Source organism: Scomber scombrus, chromosome 4, assembly GCF_963691925.1.
Source record: "Scomber scombrus chromosome 4, fScoSco1.1, whole genome shotgun sequence".
NCBI lineage: Eukaryota > Metazoa > Chordata > Actinopteri > Scombriformes > Scombridae > Scomber > Scomber scombrus.
In genome coordinates, this window is record NC_084973.1 from 875,599 (window position 1) to 898,513 (window position 22,915).

Here is a 22,915-nt window from a genome sequence, read left to right on the forward strand (position 1 = left end):
TCTTCTTCTTCTTCTTCTTCTTCTTCGTCGTCGTTTCCGGCAGGCTAGATGCCTTGCGGCATGTTGCTGCCTCTCACTGGTGAATCATGGAAGTGCTTCAAAGGCGCGTGCTAGCTACGTTATACAGTGACGTAATCGCGTGGCTCCTTGCCGGTGGAAAAACAACAGGTTGGTAAGGTTAGCACCAACTGAGCGCTGGTTGTAGCACCAGCTCCGGCTCCAGCTCGGTGGAAAAGGGGTATTTGTATCCTGTTCACCTATACATAACTAAACCAGAAGCAAATTCCTTGTATACTTAAACATACTTGGCCATTATTGCTGATTCTGATGTTGATTGATAAGGTCTGGCTCACATTCAGTGTTGCAGTTCATGTTCATGTCAACAAAAATGTTGGAAGTGGTTGATCAGGGCTCTGTGCAGGCCTGTCAAGTTCCGGTATAGCAAACTGGGAAAATATTATTTTTATGGAGCTGGCTTTGTGTACAGGTACACTCATGTTGAAACTGGAAAGGGCCTAACACAAAGTTGGAAGAACACTGTTGTCTAAAATATTATATGCTAAAATGTTATGATGGTTTACCTTCAGTTGAACCAATGGGCCCAAACTGGGATAGAAAGACCCTTGCTGCTCATGAATTCAGTATTTGTACCAGCTGTCCATAAAGGAGATCTTGGCTTTGTAGTGATGCATAACTCATTTTTTGAGAGTACCTTTTTTCATAGTGAATGTTGAATATTTTAGAGTCTGGTGTTGGTCTGGGGATTGTCGTTTGTTGTCTGACCCTGGAGAACTCTGCTCCTGGCATCTACATCCATAGTCTGGCACTGGGATCTGTGGCCAAGATGGACGGCAGGCTCAGGTAACACTTGAGGGTCATCTTTGAATTGCAAACTGCTCGATAAAGTTGTGTCCACATATTAATCTCAAATCACAAAAATAGCAAATGAACAGCATAATGATGCTAATGCTTCTCTCTGCAGTCGTGGAGATCAGATACTTGAGGTTGACTCTGTCAGTCTTCGTCATGCTGCTCTCAGTGAGGCCTACGCCATCCTCAGTGAATGTGGCCCTGGTCCGGTCAGTCTCATTATAAGCAGGCACCCAAACCCCAAAGTGAGTGTTTATCTGTGTATATAGACTGATCCATTCTCTGACCTGTAACATGAACTGAATGTTTTCAGATAAATGTAAAAACAGAGAGACAAATATAAAGATGACTCTCTTGTATCAAATTTTAACATTGTACATTTAATATGCAATTTTGATCTCTTAACAAAAGTAATACCACTATGGAATTCTGTGAGAGGGCCAATTCTAAGTTGTTGAGGAGATTCTTCTCGTATCAGATCAGTCTACAAAAACTATTTTCTCTCTCTCTCTCTCTCTCTCTCTCTCTCTCTCTCTCTCTCTCTCTCTCTCTCTCTCTCTCTCTCTCTCTCTCTCTCTCTCTCTCTCTCTCTCTCTCTCTCTCTCTCTCTTTCTCTCTCTCTGTGTCTGTCTCTGTGTAGTGTAGTTCTAAGATTTTCTCAGTGTTATTCTGTACAGATGACAAATAAAAACATTTGAAACAGTTGTGATAAAACTCCTGCATCTCATTGTTTTTTCTCAGGTATCAGAACAGGAGATGGATCATATTATAGCTCGATCCACACACCGGGACAAAATGAGCAAGAACAGACATTCATCTCAATCCCAAGGTTTGATATCTTAACCTATATTTATATTTGACTTTCCTCTTCTTTTATTTATCACACACGAATCATTTTACAGGTTAATGTTCATATTTTAAAGGTGTCCATGTTACAATATGAGTAGTTTAATGAAGAGTTAAAGGAAGTTCAACAGCATGGCTCAGATGTCTGGTTTGCTAGTGGCATTGCTCTAGGGAAGTTGGTCTTTTTATTGGTTAGATGATCAGTCCACCACTTCGGTCCAGACTGAAATATATTGACAACTATGGATTACTATCATTTACATTTACAGAAGATGAATTGTACTGACTTGGGTAATCCTCTGACTTTTCCTCTTGCACCACATTGAGGCTGACATATGTGGTTCATAGTGAAATATATTGACAACTATCAGCTGGATTACCATTAAAATGATCACAGATATTTAGATCCTTAGATGATACACTCTAACCATTTTTGGTGATCCTCTCACTTTTTGTTTAACATCACCAGTGAGTCAAAGTTTTCACTTATAGTGTGAAACATCACAACATCTACTTGATGGCTTGGCGCCAAAGTTGGCTCCCATATGATGTATCCTAGAGAGTTTGGGGACCATCTGACTTTTCCCCTAGCCACTGTAAGGTTGACTATTGAAGTATCTCAAAATCTAAAGGATGGATTGCTGTGATATCTGTGATAGCTGTGGTCCCTGAGAGGATGAAATGTAACAAGTTTGATCTCCTGACTTTTCATCTAGTGTCATCATCTGGTCAACATTGAATGTACATATTAATGACATTCCCATCAGCATGCTAACACAATAAACCAACACGATGAACATGCTAAACATACCAGTTAAAAACGTTTTTCAGGCTCTTTTCTCCACATTTCAGCACACGGATTGGTCCATAGTGAAAACTGCTGAAAGTACAAAAGTGTCAGCTTGCATGTCTTTAATTAGCAGAGGTGTGCACACACAAAAATCTCTCTCCAAAATCTCCATCAGAGCTGTCAGGACATTTTTATTTTTAAGTATCTGAAAGTCTGAGATAAAAGAGACAACCCCATACCCAAGTGTCTGATGGAGATTTAAATTCAATATCATTGAATCCTCACAAGCTTGAACAATTGCAGAGAGAGACACAGAGAGAGTGAGTGAGTGAGTGAGTGAGTGAGTGAGTGAGTGACTGAGTGAGTGAGTGACTGAGTGAGTGAGCTGTTAACACCAACTATCTTGCATGTGGCAGTTAGTGCTGATCTTTATGAAATATACTGTTCTTATAACTACACTTACTTGCACAGAAAGGGGCCAATTTTGCATCAAATGTATGTGTATTACCTAATTTACACACATGTAAGTGGAGCAGGTGCACCATGATGCTATTTACTTGGCAGCACAGTTTGCACCTGTATTTCACCCTTATCAGGTGCTTTGTGAATTACACGCTATCCTTTTATCTCATTTGCACTGGTGTAGCAGCTGCAAAAAGATGCACAATCCTTTGTGGATTTGGCCCCTAATCTTGTAATCTGAGTGTCTGAGACCATCCAGGATTACATACCTCAGTTTCAATCTACAGGCCTGTCCTGTAAGAGCCCCTCCCCAACAATGAAGGACAGGCAGGAAGAAGGCTCCCCTGCTCTCAGCTGGACCATGAAGAGATTCCTTGAGCCTGCCAGTAGAGTGAGTATTCATTATTCACAATTCAAGTATTATTTCTTAGTTAAAACAGAGACCTTGTCAGATTCTGTTTCATTCTTTGTAACTGGTACATTAGTATCAAAGTTCTCCATCTCACGCAGGCAGATGTGGATGAATTGTGTTGTTTTTCTGTCAGTTGGGTTGATGTAGTGCTTATAATGTGGATACCTTCTGTTCAGTCCATATCTTTTTTCGTATTAAAAAAAAAACAAAAACAAAAAATCAAGAACTGATAAAATGTCTTAATATTCCATTCTAAAGTGATCTATGAGTGAGTGATTTATGTAAAGTAACTGTATTCATATTGTACCTGCTCCTTATTTTTTTTAAGTATTATAACATATTTAAAATAACTAAATTATTTTTATAGTGCAATCGAACATCTGCATTCAATACCTGAAAAAAGGTTTTGGGTAGACAGAATGGAAACAAAGATATATGATTAATATGAACAAAGACATATTGAAATTCAGCGAAATTCACCAAAACACACTTTTGGCCAGTGAGTGAGGAGTGAGTGTGTGCTGTTAACACCAACTACTAGAGCTGAACTGCATGTGGAAATGTGTGCTGGTCTTCATTTAGGCTTTTTTTTTTTTTTTACAACATTGCTATTTGCATAGGAAGGTGCCAATTTTGTGCAGAATGTATGCATATTGCCAAATTTACATATATGTAAGTAAAACAGGTGCACGATGATGCAATTTGCTTGGCATTACAGTTTGCAGTGGATTTCATCGTTTGTGATTGCTTGAAATTTGCACCAGTTAAGCAACCTAGTGGTTTTGGCCTTTTGTGTATTCTTTAGGACTAACATGTTTGAAGGTTCAAATACAGGCAAAAATGTCAATGTTTATCAAACCTTGTTTCTTTTTAAGCAAAGTTGCCCCAATAGTGTTTAAGACGTTATATCTGGTCATATGATTGGATTAACTCATGAGTGATACGCTGGGGCAAAAACAAACTGTGACTGACCCCCTTTTTGGTTATTTGCCACACACTTGTTTAGTGTGTGGCATCATTTAGGAATGTATACAACATACATTTTGCAAAGTATCGTCCAGGTGCAGGCTGGATTTAGTGGTGCACTTTTCCAAACACATTTGCAATGAATTACATTACCACAGACCAACTAACAAACATGGATCTGGGGCGTTGAGGGTCTGCTCACGCCTGTTGCCTGCTTTGCCCGGATAATTATCCTAACTTTTCCTCTGGATCTTCTTTTTCCTAATGTTTCATGACATAAGGCCCTCTGCAGATGGCAGGAACATGTTTTGCATCACCCTTATACTTTAATATAACACATGTCATTATGTGTGTGCTAGTAGAGAAGACAAACACATAACTGCTATTTAAAACATTGCAGTACACCACTACTGGTTAAATAATTACAGTTAGCTAACAACTCTACTATGTATATAAATATATATTTTATTGTTTGTTTGTCTGAATCAGAGCTGTCAACTTTTCAGAAAACTTTGGAGTGAGATTTGAGGGAAGTTGGGCAGGTCCCAAATCTTTTTCGGCCCTTTCATGGTCGCCACCATACATCAAAGACATTTTATTCAATTTGTACTTTAAGTAAAGAAACATGACCATGTACAGCATGGGTGTAGGAAGCATTTGAAATGTAGATGGGACAATGTAATGGTAGCGGGAGTCTGACAACATTTTTACCAGAGTAGATGCCTTTTTCTGTATTCTGGTGCCTTTTAACAGGTGTTTTGATACTTTGATCTGACTATACTGTGAGAAAAATGATGGGTACATTTTATAATTACATCCAGAGGAAGCGTTTTTATTAAAAACCTAAGTACAGAAATTGATGAATCCAGATTCATTAAATAATTAGACTAAACATACAGGTTAGATAGTCATTCGCAAACTCATATTTTTTTGGGTGGTCTATGCCTTTACAGATTAATGACAATGAATTTAAGGGTCCATTGTTGATTTACAGTTTGAAAGTGAGCATAGCATAAGATGGTTCAGCAGGGAATAGTATGATATTAAGTTATCACATCCCTTTCATCACTCACCACAGCAAAGGATCTCTGCACTGCATCCTGCACCTGCCTCTGACTCACTCTCATGAACCTAGATGTCAGGAGAGGAGGTGGAGTGATCATTATTTAGTGAGCAGTATCTATTCTTTCACATTTTATAATCAGAACAAATTAAACTGAATGTAAATACTGAATCTAAATACAACTGACTGTAAAGTACCAGTCTGTGAAACTGGAAATTTACCCAAAGTCCTTAGCAGCAGGTCAAAGATTACTACCAGTGATGACTTACTTCCTCTTCTTTATGTCCATGTTGTCTGGGGGAGCAAACATCAAACCAAGAGACTGCCAGCCAAAAACAGACCAGTCCTCTCTACAGTAACAACTAAATGAAAACTAACTGCCCTCCTCACCTTTTCACTTTTTAATAACGTCATTAGCATTTCTTAACAGTTATCTAACTGAACAGTCTGTGTAGAGACAGAAACATAAAAGCGAAAAAATACTAATATTTTGTTTCAGTAAGTTAATAATATCCTGAACATGTTGTGACAGTGTTTGACCACCTTAAGCTTCCTGTTGTCTGTCGTCAACCGACCGTCAGCAGCCAGGTGCGCGCAATATGCGAGAAGCTGTCGGTATCAGTGAAAACATGGAACAGCGTTTCATTGATTTGGGTTTTCTCTCAATAAACAAGCGGAACGGATTCAATAATGAAACTCTGACACAGCGCTCTGAAACAGCGCAGAGATAGACTGATGTACTGATTATAGACATGGTAGTAGTGGGGGGGCCCAAACTAATAGTTTTATAAAGATAGTTCAGTATTATGACAGCGTGAGAAATAGCAGCGTGGCGTGAGTGCATGTGAAAACTGTCATTTGCGTGATTCTCACTCTGATTGTGTGAGAGTTGACAGCTCTGTCTTAATGTTATTGTGTTTTGTTTAGCTTTCTCCTGATTTTATCTTCTTTCATTTTCAAAAATCTGTAGCAGGAGTCCCTGAACTCAGAGGTAGAGTTATCTCAATACTTCTCCCAGGACATTTCCAGCCACTCATATATGTCTGAAAACATGCTAATGGGCTCGAACAGTGATGAGGCCCTCCACCAGCAGAGCTGCAGTACTTCCATAGATGACAACTCAACACAGCCACATGGTAACATTTACCACTGACCCATGTAAATACTGAGCAAAAGTTTTATGACCGGTTCCCTGGACAGGGCTTAAGCAACTGAAATGATGATCATCATACCTTTATCTACCATCAGGTATACTAGACGAATTTATGAAGTCCACATTGGATTGTTTTTTTTTACATGTCATATTGGTTAATTTGCAGATGTGGCTCATAGCAGCAATTGCATTTTGAAAAGTTGGTCACACATTTCTGACACTGGCAGACTTGGTGTTTTTTAATTCACTATGTTTTCTTTCATGATTGTTAACTTCTGTTTGGGGCTGTCCCAGTTGTTAATCCTGCCATAATATTTTAAAACATGTTTATGTGTTCTTTATTATTGCCAGCTCTTTGTTTAATTTATACCATCTGGGAAACAGGCCCATAATGTAGACTTTGAATGATTTGAGACACTCAAGTTTTGTATACCCTAACTTGGCAATGAAAACTATTGCTTTGTTTTTTGCTTATAATTGGAACAGATCATGAATGGATTTTTACCATATTTCATCATGTTTTTCATCTTACACATCCTCAGCATTCACGCCCTGTTTACCTGAAGTGGAAAGTGGTCCTGCATTACAAGGCAAGACCCCTGTCCCTCCTAATCATCATGTGGAAGCAGTTTACCCACAGGTTGCTGTTTGTAGCCCCACCTCAGTGCGGAGTCCACTTCTGCGTCAGCGACGGGTGATATGCTTTGAGAATGAGCTCAGTGATGATGAGGACTCTGACAACGCTGGAAACACTTCACTCTACCACAGGCCAACAAAGTGTGACTCTGTTGACTTCAGTGATGCCCAAGCATCCCAAATTTCCAAAACTGAAACATCATTGTTAGATATTGATGGGGACAGTGAAGATTGTGGGGAATTGCAGAGATGTGGAAGCAATGATATGACAACACAACTTTATAGTAGTTTGTCAGAGGAAGGAGAGAGTTTTACCATCAAGTCTGAGTCACCTGCTTCTGAGTCACCCTTCATACCTATTCACTGTCCCTTTGATCACAATGCAGGGGTGACAGGCAATATGGGCTCGGGGTCCAGTAATCTGACCATCAGCAGTGAGGACAATACAAATCAAGATGATGGACAGTTGGAGTCAAAGCGCTCCCCCAAGCTTGAGCACAAAGCAGTAACACGGGTCAAAACTATGATGAGCAATGAAACACCAAATCTGTCCCAGCAACAAAAACCCAAAGTTAATGAGCCATCTTTTTTCATGGCCCCATCCCAGCCCAATTCCCATGCCACACAGTGTGGAAGAAACCCCAGGACTGTCCGTCCCCATCAGCACTGTAAGAAGGGAGATGCCAGTGATCTTGTGGGTGTTTGTACCATTGACACTGTGACCCTGAGGAGAAGTAAGAGCGAGTCATTTGGGCTTGACCTAGAGATTCTGTCGTCCCCTCTGAAAGTTGTCATCACTGGGTTAAAGCCTGGAGGTGCAGCAGAAAGGGTATGTCTAATTGGTTTCCTTTTCATGCCATTAGAATATTAGTGAAATGATAACTGAGAACAAACCTCTTAGTCTGAATTTTTCAAGGAACAAAACATTTGTTTACAAGACTTTATCTCTTTGTTTAACCTTACTTCTAGGAATCTATGGGAAAGCTTTCTCCTGGAGATGAGATTGTAACAATTGATGAAAAACTAGTGTGCTCCTCTAGCTACCAGGAAATCTGTGAGCTCATGCACAGCCTACCTATGACACTGTCCTTGGAAGTTAAGAGACCAGTTTCAGGTAAGCCCCTGATTTGGAGTCTTTATTCTGAAATAATTTTTACCTATATATATATATATACAGTATATTTGAATATAATTGAACTGAGATGTGGTCCTTTTGTATGGTTATTTTTGCAGTCCTGGCATCTACGTAAGTGCTTCGCAATTGATGTATGCTCAAGGTCCTTGTTAAATTAAAAAATAGCACAAAACACAGCCGCCTCTGACAGTCACATTGCACTGGCATAGAAGGGGTCTTGCACAGTGGAGAAAAAATCTGAATCTGACATAAGCTTTGCCTACCATAGGCCTTATTCTAGTATAATTCTGCTGTTTAGTTTCAATCTGACTGATAAAAAAACCTGATATCTGTTTCCCCTTGGTGTGAAGGCTGTATTGTATCCAAAGGAATTCTTATTAGTTCCCGAACACATCACTGTATGAAGGCCCTATCCAAACTGAAGGAATTATTAGGCCCCGAGCACCTAGTGGTGCAAACGCCATATTGTATCTTAAGTAATTATTATTAGGGCCCAAGGACTGAACAGAGCAAAAGCCCTTTTGTATCCAAAGGAATTAGTATTAGGGCCCAAGCACCTAGCGGTGTGAAGGCCCTATTGGATCTGAAGGAATTGTTAGGGTTCAAGTACCTAGCAGTGCGTAGGCCCTATTGAAAATGAAGTAATTATTAATTATGAAAGGAGTCAGCTTCATATGACAAACATCATCAGATTTACATGAAATTAACACAGTGTTTCCACACAATATACAGAAACATGACATATAATTACTGGGTGTTCTCTAGCTCCACATAGTGGACACAGGAAGTGATGTTTAAATACTTGCAATGTCCAATAAGAACCTGGGTCTGAAGACATCTACATGTCCAAAATTAAAGCCCTTTGACTGTGCCAGAGCTTGACATGCACAAAGGTGTAAGGGCCCGATCAGCACTAGCCTGGCTAACACCAGACCGTGTCTCAATCTCATGTGAGATTGAGGTAGAGTCTGGCGAGGAATGCTTCTGTACGCTACTGGACAAACTTAAAGCCAATCATATTAATGATAGACGATGACGTATTCAGAGCCTGTAGGGAGCAGCGCAAACACATCCTTTTTATGAAGGAAAAATCATGTAGCGTAAGTTTTTTTTCTATTTTCAAAGTGAACTTGCCTTCCAATTTATTTAGGACACAATCTACTGCTGCTTCGAACGGTTGCTGCACCTCCGTGGCTGCCATGCTGGATGTAAACAGAGTCGCTCTAAGGGCGTCATCACCTTGAGCCCGCCTACCTGTTCTGTGATTGGTTCCCTATCTCAGGCGAAAATGTTGTCTTGGTGGCCATGCTAACTTTCTGAGCGAAGTAGAATCTCGCTTGAATGAGAGCATGGGTATACCCAGGCTAGATCAGCACTGCTTGCAGGTTTAATTAGGGCCAGAGCACCAAGCAATGTGATGGCCCTGTTCTATCAGAGGGAATTCTTCCAAAACATGCTTGAAACATTGTACATGTGTATTTTATGGGTCGCAAGCATGGGTGTGACCAAATAGCTCCAGGGCATCCGCTAGAAAATTTCAAAATAAAAGCCCCCACCTTTAAATTTAATGTATATGAACGGAAGTTGGTAGGCATATGTATTATGTTAAGACAAACAAAAACCTTTTGGAACAGTATCCAAAGGCCAAGAGGAAGTCCTGCTGTTGATGAAAAATGATCTCAAGGCACTACTATCCCCAGAGGAACCAGAGCAGTTCAAATATGATATCTTACTTGACCACCTGAAGCTGGATACTGCTTGGCACTTTGCTCTCTCCTATGTCAACAGCCCATATCTTCACTCCCATATGCTGGCTGCCCTTCAACAGTATTATGGCCAACCCCATCAATTGGTCCTTAGTGAAATCCAAGCACTTCCCTCTCTTTGTGTTGGTGACTGTTGGCGTCAGTTACTTTTCCGTCTTTGGACAGTGCAGCAGGACATGCCAAGTTAGGCTGTGCTTCCCATATGCAGAACCTCCTGGCCAAGCTGTCCTTTTAGTAAGTTGCCAACTATGCCCACCCATCCTGGAACCTATTTCTGGGCGCAAGCAATGCATGGACACCTGATCTGATAGATTTTAGCCCCCAAAACTCACAATCTACAGGCAGTAAACAGAAACCTGCATGTTCATACTGTGGTACCAGAGACCACAAGTGTATGTCCTGAATTCTGCCAGCTGATCCCTGAAAATATTAAAAAACGGCATTGTGCTTATGATCACCAAGCAATGCAGCCTCAAGAAACCCTGTCCCAAATGTAATGGAATGCACCGTTACAGCACCTACACACCATCCTTGATGACAGTTCCCAAAAGACTATGCTACTGTCCACTGCTTCTTATTACCTTGAGTTGGATGGGACAGCAGAGTCCCTTGTCCTTAGAGTAATCTGTCAAGGCACTGATATTCATCTTGAAACTTTGTACCACCTAGATTTTGACAGTTTCCTTATGGGACTCTGCGTTTCATGTGCAACCAAGGATGCCCTTATGAACTGATCTCAGACCGTGGTACAAACTTCATTCGTGGAGAAACAAATTTGGCCCAACCCTGCAAGATCACCTGGCCAGATCTAAAGTCTGCTTTGTCCACAACCACAATGTGTCATCAACCACCGTCTGTCCTTTGACATCTATGATCCTGATCCAGTCACCCCTCCTTCTCTCCTTATCATGGGCTGGCTGGATGCATCTCTTCTACAACCCATCTTCAGAGACACAGAACTCATGTCCAACCTAAAATAGCGCCACAGTCAAGTGCAGACCACGTCTGGACTTAGTTGCTAAATACTACCTACTCTTCAGCCATGGCAGAAATGGTTCAAAGATACCCCAAACCTTGCAGTATCAACTGTTGTCATGGTAAATGATCCACAGCTGCCATGATAGGAGTGTTTGGGTGGCAGAGGTCAAAAATAAGGGGACCATGTACCATCCCTGATGCTCCTCACAGAAGTAAAATATGAAAATCACATTTGAGGGGCAGCTGTTGTGAAGAGCAGGTCTAGAGGGGGAGCTATCAGAGGAGGATCAGAGCTGACATACAGGATTGAGTTCAGGTGTGAGTCCTTCCCATCTACCTGCAGCAGAAACCTGGGCTCTCCCCTGACAACAATAGTATGGGTGAAACAATATAAAACAGCACTCGTGCTTGTCAGTTACCACCTGTCTGTACCAGCATATGTCATACCACTTGCCATACCACCTGCAACAAAGAAGTATAATAAATGACAATTGGATTGGATTCTTCTGGTGTTTCACTGTCCGTGACCACACACCCATTGTGTTCATTACATTACCTGGAAACCAGCATACCCTTGTTACAGTACTCAATATTTTATGGTTTATTTTATCAATGAAATTAAAGGGAAAAAACACATATAAGCATGGTCTCTATCTGCCTTGCAAATTATAAAATCAATGCTAATATCTCTCATTCAGATATGTCCAACACTTTGTTACTAATCTGCTTGCTTTTTTGTATTTCTGATCCTAGCTGTAGATCGACTGTCCAGTTTGATAATGTCATCAGAGACCAGTGATGGAGCCACGAGGCTGAACCCAGACACATCTGTTCAGCGGGTATCTGATGAAGGACAAGTAATAAGTGCAGATTCAGGGAATCCCAATCACACATCCCAAACAGACCATAACTTTCATATACCGATCACCAATATAGATGATATATTATGCGATATGAGCCACTGCAGTGATATAACTAAGTATACCAAATCCCCCTGCAAGTCATGCCCTGAATTAAACCTGTATGAGAAAGATTGTATTGAGGTTTCAATGCAGTTCAGTCCTCGAGAATGTTCCAACTTTGACACAGGAAGTGAAAAAGGTGCCATCCTCCCTGTGGAGACATTTTTAAACAGCTCATCCACACATGTGACACAACTAAAGGACAACAGCTCTGCAGTGCTCAATAGATCGTGTTCAGAAAGTCCTGATGCTGGGTATAGATGTATGGACTCCATAGGAGATGACGCCAATTCAAACAGTGACTCTATCACTGACAGCAGTCTAAAGTTCAGTAAAATGGCCAGTAGTGGTGGTAGTTCTCATGAGCACTCCTCAGATGAGGAAGAAGTAGACTTTTGTTTGTGTGATGCCCAGCAGCCTGCTGCTGGCGGACATTCTCATTTAAGTCAGCCAGCAAACATGTCTTCACCTTTACAGTGTGCCAACAGACAAAATGAAAAACTGGATCAGACTTTTAATGTGTTGCAGAGCCCCTCTGATGTATGCTTGTTAAACAGACAAAACTCTTTTAGAACACCCCAATGCCTGCAGTCATTAGGAGTCTCATCTACTGAGGAACCATGCAAGTCATCCAAAAGTACAATAACCGTATCTTCTATAGAGTGCCACATTAATAGTATTAATGAACCATTTGACAAACTTAAAGCATGTTTGACATCCAATGCCAGAAGCCTAGGCATTTGCAGCACGCCTTCATCACCAGATACTCACAGTGTCAGTTATAGTAATACTACAAAGTTGCATACAGATACGTCACTGACCTCAGATTTATTGACGCTTTTGAATACACAAACGGCCAATTTAGCTTCATTGAAGTCAGAGAACTCAGGTTCAAGCATACACGGATCAGATACAAGAGTGTTAGCATCAATGATAATGAAAGAAAAAATCTTGGAGTGTACAACTAATTTAAACCCACATGCTAACCCATTACTTAAGACCTCCGACCTAAACCTCCTTGATAAGTCAGACTGTCCTGTGTCAGAAAGTAACTTTAAACTTCAAGATGAAACTCAAATCAGACCAAACACTAGTCCCCACAAACTGAGGGGCAAGAGTTTTCAGAGTGAGAACAAACTACTGGAGCAGCCTCCCCAAAAACCTACCAGGAGTAAAAGTCCAACAAACGTACCATCAACAGCAACCATGTCCAGCTTTTTGAAGACCAGCAATGAGCCCAAAGTAAGTGAAAGAAGGAAAGATTCAACTGAGCACTGGCCTTCAGTTAACACATTACAAACTGTACAATTGGCGAAGGAGAAGAACATCCATTTAGGCTCCAAAACATTAGTTAAATCACAGGGCCAATCTCACCCTTCCGCCATGCAGAGAACATTTATAGAAGTTCGACTGTTCTCCTTACCTGGCTCATCATCTCCAGTTAATGCTTGCAATGGGACAGTGAATTCAAAAGACTCTAAATGCATTCAAAGAAGCACAGATGCAAGATTGACACCTCTGCTTTCTCCTGCCAACTCAACAGTAGAAAAAACAAGTGGCATTGTCAATAAAACAGTATTCAATTCATTGTGTCCTACCAAAGAAACTAAAATAACCACAAGTAATAGCTCAAAAGCCAGTACTATTGTGGAAACAAGTGGGACCCTGACATCCAGCACATCTAGACTGTACATAAAGACAATGGAGAGACAAAGCTTTTCCACAGATACTGCCTTGTCTGTGGACTACAATTCCTTTTCTGTCCGACATAAGATAAAGTCCTTTGAAAACCTGGCTAACTTTGATAAGCCTGTGGCTAAAAGCAGTGACAGTCAGTTGTATACTCTGGCGTATAGAGCCTCTATTAACCATAGGATTTCTGGTTATATGGGCTTAGTTAATACTACCGACTGGACACAGCGAAGGAGTGTGGAGAATTTAATCCCTACCACACCCTGCTCACCTCCTCTTAGAAAATCTCCATCTAGTATTACACTGATAAACCTTGAGCTTCCAAATGCAAGCTGCAACACAGCTGTCCTAACTCTGGACAATGCTGAGACTGACATTAAAAAAGCTTCAGATGGGTTTGCATCACATACCCCTCCGGTGCTGCGGAGGAAACATGCCAGACTTCACAACAGCAGGTTGCGGCAGCTCAGGGCTCTCAGTATGCCTGAATTGGAAAAACTATGCACAGAGGACTTTTCCAAACATGGTAATGCCATAGATGAAACTGAGCCTGGCATCCATTCCACTATACCTACAACTACAGTGACTGGGATTGTTCCACCTTCTGCAACCCTGGATTTAAATAGGATGAGCCCAGGTGATTCTGTATCCACTGAAGAAACTCCTCAGGGAACCCCAGAGACCCATAGACAGCAGCCTGGCTTTTCCATCAGGTGGGTAGTTCAATAACATATAAAGCTTTCATACTGGATATATACATATTATAGCTATTACATTTTTTTTTAAATACTAAATTTCCAACAGATGATGTATGTTTACATCAACTTATACATTTTTTCTGTTTTCTGTCAATATATAATATATATAATAAGAAAGTGTTGTCAATGAATGTATCCGATGAATTACAAACATTGGATTGAACATTGAAGTAAAATGCTCACTGACATGCCATTTTGCCATCTAATCTTGAAATAGGCTACTGTTATAGGGACTACAGCATTATTAAAGTATTTTAGCATTGTTTAGGCTCTAGGTCTTTTTTAATACTGAAAAAGTTAGTACTGCCTTGAAACAATTCGTTAACATTTAACTAAAACCACAATCTTTTGTTGCCAAAACCTAGCCATGTAGTGCTACATTCATTAGAAAAAACATCAAACTGACTACCATGATACTTTGCTCATTGTTAATTGTATTGTAAGAATATATGCATTATTGTGTTTCGTGGTTTTGGTTTTCTTTTCTAAATGGTAAGTACTTTTATTTTAAAGGTAACACTCAAGATCTGGCATCTATGAGGTTTTCATGATAACCAATAAGTGAGTCTTGGTAATGGTAATTATGACAAAAGATGAAGTAAATGTTTTCTACTTGACTTTTTCTGTCTACAGTTTAAAGGAACTGGTTGCTTCTCCTATGAGTCAGTGTAAACTGCAAACAATTCTGTCTTCCGTGACAAATAAATCATATGTGTCAGCCCTAATCCAGGAAGCTCAAGCCCTCTCTGAGGTAACACCATACTGCTGATACAGACATTTGCAAGACCTATTTCACATTTAATTTAATAGGCTATATTATTTTTTTGTCAATGTTGTCACATTGTCTCTATCTGTGTGTAAATTGTCTTCAGGTTAACGATAATACTCACCTTGTTGTCCTGAGTAAAGAGGAAGGCTCAGGGCTTGGTTTTAGTATTGCTGGTGGAGTCGACCTTGAGCAGAAGGCAATAACTGTGAGTAAAGTATTTAGAGGTTCAGGAATCTGTCTTTTGTTGTTTTATGCAGAAATGTGTTTACGTTCATTAAATTACCTGATGTCACCATGCTGCTACCACACACACCTCTACACACATCAGAGAAATATCGCTTTTCGCTTTTTGTAGCATTGAAAACGTGGAATGGAGTTTCATTGATGTGGGCATTCTCTCAATAAGCAGGCGGAATAGATTTGACTGAGTGGATAGACTGCTGCACTGATTATTGGCAAAGTAAAATTGGGGGGTGTCTAAAGTAATCATTTTAAAAAGCTCCTCATATAATGGCTGTGACGGCCATGAGTGAGATACATATGCATGTGGAATTTCAGTTTTTCAGAGAGCTTACGTTAAGAGTATAATGGAGATCTTTCCTGTGCAGGAATTATATGATAACATTAATGTTTTCATGCTAACATTACTTGCATGAGGTGAGCTTCTGTCTTTTAAAGAACCCAATGAAAATCAGCTTTTTAACCTTGTTAACTTCTCAATGTGGTGTTTTTCATATGCCAAGGACCAAGGACAGTCACAGTGATGGAATAGCTGGACTGATCATGTAAGCTTTTAGCTTGTATAACAAGCTGGCTAAGCTAAAGGCTTGCAATAGACATTGTAGTCTGCTGGTATAAAATATACTTTATTTGTCCCACATACAGTTATACAGTGAAATTCAGTATCTGCATTTAACCCATCTTAAGTATTAGGAGCAGTGGGCAGCCACTGTGCAGCAGCCAGGGACTAACTCCAGTTCTATATCAGTACCTTGATCATGGGCGCTGAGGAGAATTAACTTAACATACATGTTTGTGACAATGTGAGGAAACTGGAGGACCAAGAGGAAACCCATGTGAGCATGTAAATAGCTTCTGAAACAGCCTGCTAGAGGACAGCATGGAATCTGGGCTGTAAGGAAAGATGGATTAAGAAAAATCTAAAGAACTTTTGGTGAATAAAATGTCACAGATATGTTTTAAAATATGTCCATAATACCAGATCTTGAAGGATTAAAGGGTGTATAGTGAACAGGCTGTTCAAAGTTATGCAGCTATAACATTCATTCATTTGGTTCTTGCACTTTGTGCCAACTGAGAGAAGACATCAATAATGGACTGGCATACAGTATGTCAAAAGCTTGGTCACTTTTGGCCTTCTCCTCCTGTAATGAATGACTAATGTTCATGTTGTAGCCTACTAACCCCATCACCATAAGTGATTATGGTCAATGTTTGTGTTTAACGTTCCATTGCTAGATGCAATGTAAATTATTTATTCTTCTCCCAGTCGATTCTACCCCCATGTGTGGGATTTTTTTCAGCATGTCAGTAAGGATCTCAACAAAGTCACTCCCTCACTGCTGGGTGTCAGTGCAATGATGAAGGACACTTACAATGTCTACTTAATTGATTGGCACATGTTTTTATACAGACGTGTGTTTCCCAGATGATGTATTATAATGACTTTGTTGTAAATGTGTCTGATTTCATAAGGGATGTCACCACTGATTTTCACAGTCAAAATAGTAGCTGGTGTTCACAAACAGCAAATATAACTGACTGTAAAATGCGCCATTGTGTCCAGGTTCATCGGGTCTTCACCAAAGGTGCAGCTAGCCTGGAAGGCACAATCCAGAGAGGTGACAGCATTTTATCCATAAATGGCATAAGTCTGGATGGTAAAACCCATGGAGAGGCCGTGTCTTGCCTTCATCAAGCCAGACCTTCCATTCAGGCCTTAGTAGTCATTTGGAGAGACAATGACAGTGAATTGAGTCTCTCTGACAGACAGTCAGCTAGCCAGCCAAGAAGGATGTGTCTCTCCAGCAAGACGTCTTTGGAGGCAGCAGCAGGTAAAGCCTAAGTTTACATCTATGACAATATAGGCTGTTTAACCATAACCCATGTTATATTTTAAGCTAACTAATCTTTGCTTTATGGTTTATGTTAACATTAACCTGTTTAGTAATGTTGTATTTCTATAATTGATGTCATCTATGACCCCTACAGCTGTTATCAGCTAGCAGCATGTCAACTTGGCTCCAATAGTAAACAATGGCAACTTCTCATTAATAACCTGTGGTTATATTTCACTTCTGTAATAATAATTGAACATTTCTCAGGGGTGGATGTGGGTCCAGATGGTGCTTTAACAGTGGAGCTTCACAAGACATCCGCTGGCCTGGGCTTCAGTCTAGAGGGGGGAAAGTCCTCAAGTCCCCAAGGAGACAGACCTCTCATTGTCAAACGCATCTTTAAAGGTGAACTTTTTCCTTTAAGTCTCTCAGAAAGTACATGTTTGAGTAAATACTCATCTAGAATTCAAAGAGGACTTAAGAGAATAGCTTGGATCCCCCTATGATTTGTAATGCAAAGCTTATCTGTGTAAACTTGTGCAAATCTGCTATGTCCATAATCTCTAAACACATTTGATAGTAGTCCGATGTAAATTGCCATTTCAGTGTTTTGGAGTGACCTCTTTGGTTTTTTTTTAGTAAAGATTCATTGGTTCTTTGCACTGTGGGTTGAGAGCTGTTGAAGCTGCTGTGGAATAATTTGTAGGCAAAGATTTTAGAATTTGGTTTCATACAGCAACATGACGATTCTCTTCTTCATGTTTCATCTGAAACACATTCAGGGTTTCACTTCTTTGAACTCACTCTCAAAGCTGTGTATGTTTTTTGTTTAGTTTGAAAATATCAGTAGAGAGCTGAGAGGAAATTTGGGGAAAATCAAACAAGGAAGTGTATCTTAAAGTAAGGCTGAATTGCTGTGTCCCTCAACAACAGGAGGTGCTGCAGAGCTGTCTGGGCTCATTGAAGTTGGCGACGAGGTTCTGTCTATCAACGGCTTCTCTCTGGAGGGCCTCATGCACCATGATGCCTGGAAAATCATCAAAGCCACTAATGAAGGGCCTAATGACCTCCTCATCCGCAAACCCAGTACATGACTGTAATTAACTGAAGGAAATGGGAACTTCCTGAGAAATGCCAGTTTGAAACTTGCTCTTTAAAGCAAGCAGTAGAAATAAGGACAAACGTTTTTCCACTTTTTGTACATTTTTTTGATGGACTTTATTTGAGATTGTGTATGAATTGTCTTGTTACATGTGTTTGAAATGTGGTCGTGCTCAAATTGGATGGCGTACAGTGCTGAATTATGATGTACAATGTTAAATTATGATTTATTTCAAATGGGAAGAGCAGTTTGTTTACAATGAATTTACTTTGGGACATGTAAGACAACAATATGGTTTTCAGCTGTTTCTTTTTAAAATAAAGTCAGTTTGTGAAAAGATCCAAGACTGGTTGTGTTTGTAGCATGCATGCTAACATGCTAACTCATAATTGTTAATGACTTCTAATAGGGAAAACAGTACCTCAACAATGTATTAGATTCAACATATGTGCACTCCAGAAACAGTTTTACAACCAGTTCAGAGTCCTTACCAACATTTCAAGCATTTTACTCTATTTTCGTGTCATCTATGTTAGTCATATATAGTTCACTAATTATTTTATTAGCTAAACTGTGAAACACAATCATTCTGGTAAATTCTGAACTCCATCAGCACTGAAGAACCACACTTAAATTTAGCTAAAAGTTACTTTAAGCTTCTCTGTACAATGCTTGTAAGTCCAATTTTTCACAAAGAATTTTTGACTTTAAGATTTACAGCATTTATATATACTGGTCCATTTATCCTAAGGTTGTTAGTTAGCGATGAAGACATTTCATCCAATGCAGACTAATTATAATATTCTTTCTTATATCCTGCTGCTACTGATCAATTGTTAATCAAGTATGCCAGGCAACATTCTCCTACCCCTTCCTTGATTCATCATTTCTTGACTTCATAATTTCCTTTGTCATCGTAAACTGTAGGGAGACTGGGGTAAGTTGAGCCAAAGGGTAAGTTGAGCCACCCCTTGTTGCTAGGAAACGGTAAAAAATATTGATCAAGTGATCAAATATTTACAGTAGGAGGAAGGCATAATTTCATGGAGTCTGTGAAGGTAAGAACCACATGGGTAAAGTGGTTAGATCTTTATTTCCAAAAAAACATTTTTCACTCTTGAAAGTGAATTTAGTCTATCATACATGTATGTTTCAAGAGAATTGTGTTTAGACCAAAATAGATCATTTTAAATTTGTTCTATAAATCAATTGTGGTATCTATGAGCTACAACATGAGGTCATAAACCTAGCATAAAAGTGCACCATTTTAGCTGTGGGGACTAATAAAGTCAAAATGGTAGCTCTGGGCTAAGTTGAGCCATTTGGCCAGGGGTAAGTTGAGCCGGTGGGTTGGGGACATGGCCGTAGCTACCATTGAGGACACCGAAGTTATGTCCTCGGTATTTTTTTCTTGAAGTTTCGTTTCATTGTGAAGTAAAAATAGCCGACGAGACAATATCCTTGCATCAACGGACCGTCACGTGACACGTACTTGCAGATACCGCTGCCATGTCAAAACGAGAGTAGTTGGCTATAGCCAGCGGTGGAGTGAGGCTTTGAAATCCACCGGGAATCTTTTCACCGGCCCCGTTGTTATGTCCCAACTGGTTTCCAATTTAACTGGTTTCCTTACAGAATAGCTCCAGCTGTGTTGCGCTTCCGTCAGTAAATTCGTCACAAATTCACAAATAAACACAGCATATTACTGGAGATTTTTAAGTAGCAGTTATATAGTGCTGACTTCCAGAAAAATATTCCCTGCAGTAGATGTGAACTGCGATTTGAAAATTGTCAGGTGAGAGTGCAGCTAAAGAAGATCAAGGCTAGGAAAGCCACAGGTCATGATGGCATCAGCTCCAGACTCCTCAGGGACTGTGCAGACCAGCTCTGTCAGGTGGTCTGCTACATCTTTAACCTGAACCTGAGTCTGGAAAGGGTTCCTGTCAAGTGGAAGACTTCTTGTTTGGTTCCAGTCCCAAAGACCTCATGCCCCAAGGAGCTCAACCACTTCAGACCTGTGGCTTTAACCTCTCAACTGATGAAGGCACTTGAGAGGATCGTTTTGAACCATCTCCGGCCCCTGGTGAGCCCTTACATGGATCCCCTGCAGTTTGCATACCAGCCTGGCATTGGGGTGGATGATGCTGTCATCTACCTGCTGCAGAGATCACTGTCTCACCTGGAGGACACTGGAAATACTGTGAGGATCACTTTTTTTGATTTCTCCAGTGCTTTCAATACTATTCAACCTACACTGCTCAGGAGGAAGCTGGAGAGAGTGGGGGTCAGTGACCAGATGGCTGCACGGACCCTTGACTACCTCACAGACAGACCCCAGTATGTGAGGTTGCAGGACTGCATGTCTGATGTGGTGGTCTGCAGCACAGGGGCCCCTCAGGGTACAGTACTCTCACCTTTCCTCTTCACCCTGTATACAGCAGACTTCTGTTACTCCACGGACGGTTGTCATCTCCAGAAGTTCTCTGATGACACTGCCATTGTGGGATGTGTGTCAGAGGGGGACTGTGAGTACAGGAAGGTCATCGTGGACTTTGTCGACTGGTGTGAGCAGAACCACCTACAAGTCAACGCCAGTTAGACAAGGGAGATGGTGGTTGACTTCCACCGAAAACCCTCCAAAATTCCACCGGTGAACATCCAGGGACTTGACATGGAGAGAGTGAGGACATACAAGTACCTGGGTGTTCACTTCAATAGTAATCTGGACTGGTCGGACAACACTGACTCTATCTAAAAGAAGAAAGAAGAAGGGGTCAGTGTTGTTTGCATCTGCTGAGAAGGTTGGCATCGTTTGGTGTGTGCAGACCACTGCCGAGATCCTTCTTCGACACTGTGGTGGCATCTGTGGTCTCATATGCAGTGGTGTGTTGGGTAGGGGGATGTTCTGAGCGAGACAAGAACCGAATCAACAGACTGATTAAAAGAGCCAGCTCAGTCTGTGGCTCCCTGGACTCCATAGAGGTGGTGGGAGAGAGGAGGGTTTTGGCCAAACTGTCCTCCATCATTGACAAAACCTCTCACCCTCGGCATCTGACTGTAAAGGACTTAAGTAGCTCCTTCAGCGAGAGATTAATACACCCCAAGTGTAAGAAGGAGCGCTTCCGCAGATCCTTCATTCCAACTGCAGTCAGACTGTACAATGCTGCACTATAGTTGCACTTTAGGGTCCATTTTTTAATTTAAAATTTTTATTGTTGTATATTTATGTTATAATTGCACTTTAAGGTCCTTTTACATAGTTTATAATGTTATTGTTGTGTGTATATATATATATATATGTGTGTGTGTGTGTGTGTGTGTGTGTGTGTGTGTGTGTGTGTGTGTTATAATTGCATTTTAGGGTCTTTTTATTTAATTTTTAATTTTATTGTTGTATATATTTGTTTTTGTTTGTTTGTTGTTTTTTCTATCACCATTATTTGAGCTGCTGTAGCAATGAATTTTCCCCACTGTGGGATCAATAAATGTATCTTTATCTTTAATCTTTATATTATGTGGAGAACACATCATGTTCATTTCATGTAAATCGGATGATATTTGTCATATCAGGCTCACAATCCAGTAGGTGGCTCTATGACTATGACTCAATATTGAAACATAAATGTGTTCAGGCCAGGACTCCTATCAAGCATAAGTTACAACTTCTTATGTCGTGGCAAGATCATCGCCTCATCCCAGCAACATTTTTCACCACTTCTGATGTACGTGCACAGTAGTTTTTTGGAAAAAGAAGAAGTACACTAAGACAAAGAAAAGAGAAAAAGTCCTCCAGATACAATAAGGGCCTTCACTCCACCAGGTGCTTGGGCCCCAATAATAGTAATTCCTTCAAATTCAGTAGGGACTTGCATTGCATTGCTCATGTGTTCGGATCACAAGTTGCTTGGCCCCTAATAATAATAATTGCCTCATATCCAATAGGGCCTTTGCACTACTAGGTGCTCAGGACGTAATAAAAATTACTTTAGTTATAATAGGGCACTCACACCACTAAGTGCTCGCCATCACACTGTTCAGTGCTTGGGGCGTAATAAAAAATTCTTTCAGATGCAATAGAGTCTTCACACTGTTCAGTACTCGGGCTTTAATAATAATAATTTCTTCGGATACAATAATAACAAAAATCAGCTCTACAACAACAATACGTTCCATGCACTTTCAGTGCCAGAGACATTGGGCCCTGGCACTTTCATGCTTTGGTCTTCATAATAAGTCCTCAAGCTACAATAGCGCCTTGCCCCATTTGGTGCTCAGGCGCTAATTGAAGCCGCAAGCAACAATGAACCCTTGCACCCTGAATTTTCAGGATTATCAGATTATCAGTGTGATTGTGTAGAATTGACATATTGGAAATACATTTGATGAAGTATTGACTTCAGGCTTCACTTCTTGTTGCATAGGCAATGTTACATAAGTGAAATATTAATGCATTAATACATTTACCAGAGGGCTACAG

The 22,915-nt window shown here is 40.4% G+C and overlaps 1 protein-coding gene across 1 annotated transcript in view; it reads left to right on the top strand.

Annotated features, from left to right (window-relative positions):
• The window catches only part of pdzd2 (PDZ domain containing 2), a 42,374-nt gene extending 23,674 nt beyond the window's left edge, over window positions 1-18,700 (top strand). The window contains exons 14-26 of the mRNA XM_062417069.1: window positions 744-861; window positions 983-1,115; window positions 1,612-1,699; window positions 3,256-3,359; window positions 6,383-6,545; window positions 7,129-8,027; window positions 8,168-8,312; window positions 11,831-14,444; window positions 15,123-15,240; window positions 15,362-15,463; window positions 17,066-17,333; window positions 17,604-17,741; window positions 18,270-18,700. Coding sequence (XP_062273053.1) covers window positions 744-861; window positions 983-1,115; window positions 1,612-1,699; window positions 3,256-3,359; window positions 6,383-6,545; window positions 7,129-8,027; window positions 8,168-8,312; window positions 11,831-14,444; window positions 15,123-15,240; window positions 15,362-15,463; window positions 17,066-17,333; window positions 17,604-17,741; window positions 18,270-18,430 — 5,051 coding nt within the window. The 3' untranslated portion in view covers window positions 18,431-18,700. The remainder of the gene's footprint in view (window positions 1-743; window positions 862-982; window positions 1,116-1,611; window positions 1,700-3,255; window positions 3,360-6,382; window positions 6,546-7,128; window positions 8,028-8,167; window positions 8,313-11,830; window positions 14,445-15,122; window positions 15,241-15,361; window positions 15,464-17,065; window positions 17,334-17,603; window positions 17,742-18,269) is intronic.
• The last annotated feature ends 4,215 nt before the right edge of the window (window positions 18,701-22,915 follow it).